Source organism: Lagopus leucura, unplaced genomic scaffold (genome assembly GCF_019238085.1).
Source record: "Lagopus leucura isolate 7727_CA_CO unplaced genomic scaffold, USGS_WTPT01 Super-Scaffold_100014, whole genome shotgun sequence".
Classification (NCBI taxonomy): Eukaryota; Metazoa; Chordata; class Aves; order Galliformes; family Phasianidae; genus Lagopus; species Lagopus leucura.
Window position 1 is genome coordinate 15,487,739 of NW_024962268.1, and position 6,000 is coordinate 15,493,738.

Here is a 6,000-nt window from a genome sequence, read left to right on the forward strand (position 1 = left end):
CTCATGAGGCACCACCTGCAGTACAGTATTCAGAGCTGGGTCCCGTAGCACAAGAAAGACGTGGAGCTGTTGGAACAGGTCTAGAAGAGGGCCACGAGGATGATCAGATAACTGGAGCACCTCTCCGACAAAGAAAGGCTGAGGGAGCTGGGATTGTTCAGTCTGAATAAGAGAAGACTTTGGGGAAACCTCACTGCAGCCTTCCTGTAAAGAGAACCTATAAATCAGAGGGAGACTGACTTTTTACACAGGCATATAATAGGACAAGGAGAAATGGTTAGATTAGATGTTATGACAGTGTGGCTAAGCACTGAAACAGGTTGCCCAAACAAGCTGTGGATGCCTCACCCCTGGACTTGTTCAAGACCAGGGTGGACCAGGCCCCAGGCAGCCTGATCTAATACCTGATAAAGGAACTCTTACTGCAGCATGGAAGTTGGGCCATCTAATGATGGTCTTTGAAGTCCCTTCCAACGCAAGCCATTCTATGATTCTGTGATTCTACCACATACAATTTGGCTACAAGATTCGTACAGATCTACCAAGGTACTGATGGATTATAAGACTGCAATAGATACAAAAAACTACAAATTTACAGAACATTGATCTCAACAATCCCAGTCATACAATGGAATAATGTAGCCTCCATTATGCTTAGCTATTTTTTATTACACAGCATTTAAGAATTCAAGCAAACTGCCAGAGCAGTAGCATTTGCTGCCTGTCACAGACAAACAAACTTTAAGAAGTTCTGGAATAAATTTCAGACTGACGTCAAACAAAAATACTTCTTCAACCTTACCACTACTCCATATAGTGTGCACACTTAAGAATCCATATCTACACTACTTTATTTTGTTGCAAACATGAACAATTATACTTACATACAACTGAGAATAATAGCCGGTCATTAAGTCAGAATCTGTATTAATTATACTTGCCCATATCTTGTCAAACAAAAAACAACAAGAAAAAAAATACAGATGGCATTTTGTTAAAGTATGCCAAACAAGATAGGGAGGAGACCATAAAATTTACTATTAACTATATACAATATTCACAAATATTGAGACATCCAAGAAAGCAGAGAAAAAGAAAACAGATTTTACACTTCAGATAGCACAGACACATCCACAAAAGTTAAGCAACGCTCATGCACTCCATCCCTCTCTCCCCCAAAAAGAAGCCACAAAAAACACAAACTCTTTCAGATAAGAAACCTGTTAAGTGACACTTCCAATCATAACTAAGTAAGTACCTTGGCTTTAATGTGGACACAGCTCCTGTTGCACTTGAGACTGAAGCTGATGGATCAGCACATGAACTTTTACATTCTTTTTCAGCCCGGTCCTCCTGCTCTCTTTCACGAGCCTCTGAATGAAGAGCATAGAAATGACAAATAACAGAACTCAGAGTTCTACTGAGTGAAACAATTATCTTCATTTTAAGACTTACATAAGTTATTTGAAAAAATAACAGTAAGTAAAGCATTTCACCTGAAAATGGCTTTGTTACTCTTTCAAATAATTAAATTTCCATTGCTACCGTAAAGATCACTCAGAAAAACTAAAAAAAAAAAAATCCAAAAAACTTCCAGTTATTAGTTTGCATAGTTGATCATATTTGTCAATAGCTGGAAAGCTTCTCATACAACAATGCCAATATTTCAACATTTTCAATGTTGTATTAAAATAGTACAAATCACTTCAGAGAGCTCTTGAAATTTTCATAGCAAGAAACTGAGTTAGAACTGAAGTTATCACAGGTGCAAATAACTTATTTCCCATAAATTATATTTAGTTATCTTTTTATTTATTTTCATTTTACTTATTGAAAAAGAATTCCAGTAAATAGCAAAGTAAAATCAAACAGAACCATCCATTTCAAAGTTGAGTTAGGAATCTCATACAGCATGGTGGGGTTAAGATACAAGAACAAATAAAGCTGCCATAATTCTAAGAGTGAGATACAGCTAATCTATTTCTAAGAAATCTCAAATAACTTCCACATAGCAAAGAAAAAAAAGCAACAACTCTCCTTCTATATGAGAAACAAAATTTTCCTGTTTGCTCACAATGCACAGAAACATTTTCCTCCAAAAGAGAAACAGAAACAACTACAAGATACAGATTCAGATGACACATTATTAGTTCTCCTAATTCCCAGCTAAAGGAGATGTTCTCAAAAGAGATCATCACAATTATTTCAAAGTTAGAAGTCAGCAGTGTACTTTATGAAAACTGAAAAAAGTTCACAATACCATATTAAAAATAAAAAAAGCTGACTTACATACAAAGCTTTGTCATTTTTAGTAAAATGACTAAACTTGTGATCAATCATATGCTGTGTTTCTTTTATGGAGAAAACTCTAGAAATTCTTCTTAAGGACAACAGAGAAGAAAAGATGTCCAGATGCAGTTCAAAATGTCTTGACTTAAAAACATTACACTTCCTTGTATTAGTTTATAAAATTTCTCTTCTAATTTTTTGATAGGAGATGGTTTCCCAAAAGAGATCATAGTTTGATGTAAACAAGAATTGAATCTGAGTTTTCAACATGAAATAAATATTACTGTATTTTGATTTGGTTAGTATAGAAAAGGGTTCAAATTAAACCCTGGAGTCCCTTGTATATTTGAATTTCACAATGTCTGAAAGTCTGTAACGTCAACAAGCATCCACAGAGCTGAACCAGCATGATTCCATGTAGAATCAAGCAATAAAGAACAACCAACACTGCACTGATCTCATTCTTCCAACAGAACTGCAGTTTCCTAATGAAGGACTTCCAGACTACTATCTTCATAAACTGAAACAGTTCAGAGAGAAAATAAAATTTTATCTCAGCTATAAGCTTCTCAACCATAATCGTATGAATAACACAAAGAAAAAGAAACTAAACTTGGTTTCTTTTTCTTTTCTTGGTTTCTCGAACCAAAAAAATCCACTCCATTTTCTGCACATACTAAGTGGAAGCAGAAAGCACAGGTGTCTGGAATGGCAAAAAGAACTCTAGAACATTAGCATCTAGAACTCATTAGCATCTTCCATATTTGGAATACTGTTTGTTTAGATAAGAGAAGGAAAACATACAACTCTCATCACCTTTTTCTTGCAGGCCAACCATTCCCAGCACAGTAGAAAATAGAAAAAAATATAAGCTGCTGCGTAACTAACTGTATGTCACAGAAGACATTTCCCTACTATTCTGCATGTCTAATTTAAAGCTCTCTGAATCAAGTTCCCTTTCAAAATAAAAACAATAGTTTGAGTTAAAAGATGGGACACAGGGAATTGATTTCAAACTAAAAGAAGGTAGACTTACATTGGACATAAGCAAAAGGCTTTCTTACAGCAAAGGCAGTGAGGCACTGGAACAGGCTGCCCAGAAAGGTGGTGACACCACATCCCCAGGGACATTCAAGACAAGGCTGGACCAGGATCTAAGCACCCTGATCTAATAGTAGGTGTCCCTATTCTTCACAGGGGGAGAGTTTGACCGTTTGACCTTTAAGATCTCTTCCAACTCAAACGATTCTGTGATCCTATGATGAGTCTTATATTTAAATTCAGCTTTCTTCCTGGCTCGGTGTGTAACGCCTCACAGTAGGAGTCCTGCAGTTGCTGATCCCTTGCACACTCTGACAACATACGCAAATGAGTAGTTTTTCCTATTTATCCATCTCCACCGTGTTCGAGATTGCCTTCCTGCAGCACAGCTGCACTACTTCATTCCCTAAAAGCCAGTTTGAGCCACCAAAACATCACTCCAACGGAGAACAAAATGCGTTTCAAAACACACTAGCTAACTGCTCGCGCGTTTCTTACCCAAGACCTTCCTGCTCCTTTCCACAGCAGTTCTCCTCGTCTGCTCAAACATGGCTTCGAGATCGAAAGTCCGAGCCTTCTTCCCTAGAAACGCAGACAAGCGGACGGTCAGCGCGGCTCGCCCGGTCAGGGGCGGTACGGGCCGCCCAGGCAGTGCGAGTCACCGGGCCCCGCCGCTCGCCTCCCGCCCGAGCCCCTCGCCGAGGTCCGCCGGCCGCAGCGACGCCCCGGCTCCCCTCAGTCGCTCCCCGTCCCGCATCGCAACGCACCGAAGCCCGAGAAGCCCATGGTGGCCGCTAGCTCCGGGTCGGCTCCCGCCTGCATCTCAGCGTCTGCAAAGAGGAGAGGGAGAAAATAACGGTGGTCAGCGAGAAGCGAGAAGCGACAAGGCTGAGTCCAGTCCGGCCCGGCCCGGCCCGCCACTCACCACCCTCAGCAGCCGGCGGCTCCATGCTGCGGCCGGCCCGGAACCACAACAGCCGCGGCAGGAAGCGGCGGGGCGGAGAAAGGCGCAGCCGCGGGCACCGCCTCACAGGGCGAACGGAGTCTGTTACGTGTCAGGGGCCAGCCCTTCTGTCAGCCACCAGGGCGTTCGGAACGGTTCTGGAGCCAGACAGCTGCTGTGATCAGAATCACACAGAATCACAGAATGGCCAGGGTTTGAAGGGACATCAAGGATCATGAATCTGCAACCCCCCTGCCACAGGCAGGGCCACCAACCTCCACTTTTAATACTAGACCAGGCTGCCCAGGGCCCCATCCAATCTGGCCTTGAACACCCCCAAGGACGGGGCATCCACAGCCTCTCTGGGCAGCCTGTTCCAGCACCTCACCACTCTCTCTGTAAAGAACTTCTCCCTGACATCCAACCTAAATCTTCCCTCCCTCAACTTAAAACCATTTCCCATTGTCCTGCTGTTATCTACCCTTTCAAAGAGTTGATTCCCCTCCTGTTTGCATGCTCCCTTTAGGTACTGAAAGGCTGCAGTGAGGTCACCCCGCAGCCTCTTTTCTCCAGGCTGAACAAACCCAGCTCCCTCAGCCTGACTTTGTAGGGGAGGTGCTCCAGCCTCCTGATCATCTTCATGGCTCTCCTCTGGACCCCCTCCAACAGCTCTGTCTTTCTTGTCCTGGGGGCTCCAGACCTGGACACAGTACTGTCATCTGTGGACACAGATGGGGCCTCACAAGAGCAGAGTAGAGGGAGACAATCACCCTTCTGTCCCTGCTGGCCACCCCTCTTCTGATGGATCAGGACACTAAATGTGATGTATAAAAAATGGGCTCGTCCCACAAAAGCCAGCTTCTCCAGTTTCCAACGTTGGAAGCATTTCAGTAATGCAAAGCACAGCTACTGTGCTCACAAACAGTGTATTCTGAGTTGGTGGACCTGCAAGGCTCACTGACACAGCTCTTGACTCCACACAGCACCACTCATAGTGCAAACCCAGTGTTTGAGAGCAGCGTCCCAACACTTGCCTTATAGACCCTTCAACCACCTTTGTAGCTCTCTTTGTTAGTCATCTTTGTTAGTTTAACACTAACAGATTTACATTTCATGTCGTGCCCAGACAGCACACAGCCCTTAGTAGAGCCCTGAGCCGAGCCAGCACACTGCATCTCAGTGACAGGGATGGATGACCCCGGATTTTGTAAACCTCCTCATCATAAACACGACTGCTGCATTAAGGCGACTTCTGCTCCTGCACTTCAGCTCAGTCTGTGTGTATGCCCACATAGAGGGGCCTGTGCTCTTTTTTGTTCCACACTGACACGTTTGTTCAGCAACAGCCATGAACGTATTACTTTTAGAACCCGTATTTTAGTTTAGCAAAAGGAATTCATAACTGATACTGACAAAACTTTCCATTTCAACTTCAGCGGGTTGAGAGTCTTATTTCCCTTAATAACTGCACTGGGAACATAACAAATAGTTTCATCTTTTGCCTCAGCACGGCTGTCGCTGAGGCCAAAAGCCAGCAACAGAACCGCACCAAACACACAGCCCCAAGCACGGCTCTCCTGCAGACACCCGGACGGCCGCACCAACCCGCCCGCCAGCCGCGACCCGCCCCGCCATTACGCAACCCCTTATCACACGCCCAGCCCCCCCCCCCCCTCGGCCCGCCGGCGGCGGCGGGGCCGGGCGCGGCGCCCCCCCCCCCCCCCCCC

The 6,000-nt window shown here is 44.3% G+C and overlaps 1 protein-coding gene across 1 annotated transcript in view; it reads right to left on the bottom strand.

Annotated features, from left to right (window-relative positions):
- Window positions 1-4,302, bottom strand: part of WDR70 (WD repeat domain 70) — a 149,749-nt gene extending 145,447 nt beyond the window's left edge. The window contains exons 1-4 of the mRNA XM_042875395.1: window positions 4,256-4,302; window positions 4,098-4,160; window positions 3,829-3,912; window positions 1,259-1,373 (exon numbers count right to left, since the gene is read on the bottom strand). Of these exons, the coding sequence (XP_042731329.1) occupies window positions 1,259-1,373; window positions 3,829-3,912; window positions 4,098-4,160; window positions 4,256-4,280 (287 nt within the window). The 5' untranslated portion in view covers window positions 4,281-4,302. The remainder of the gene's footprint in view (window positions 1-1,258; window positions 1,374-3,828; window positions 3,913-4,097; window positions 4,161-4,255) is intronic.
- Window positions 4,303-6,000: the final 1,698 nt, after the last annotated feature.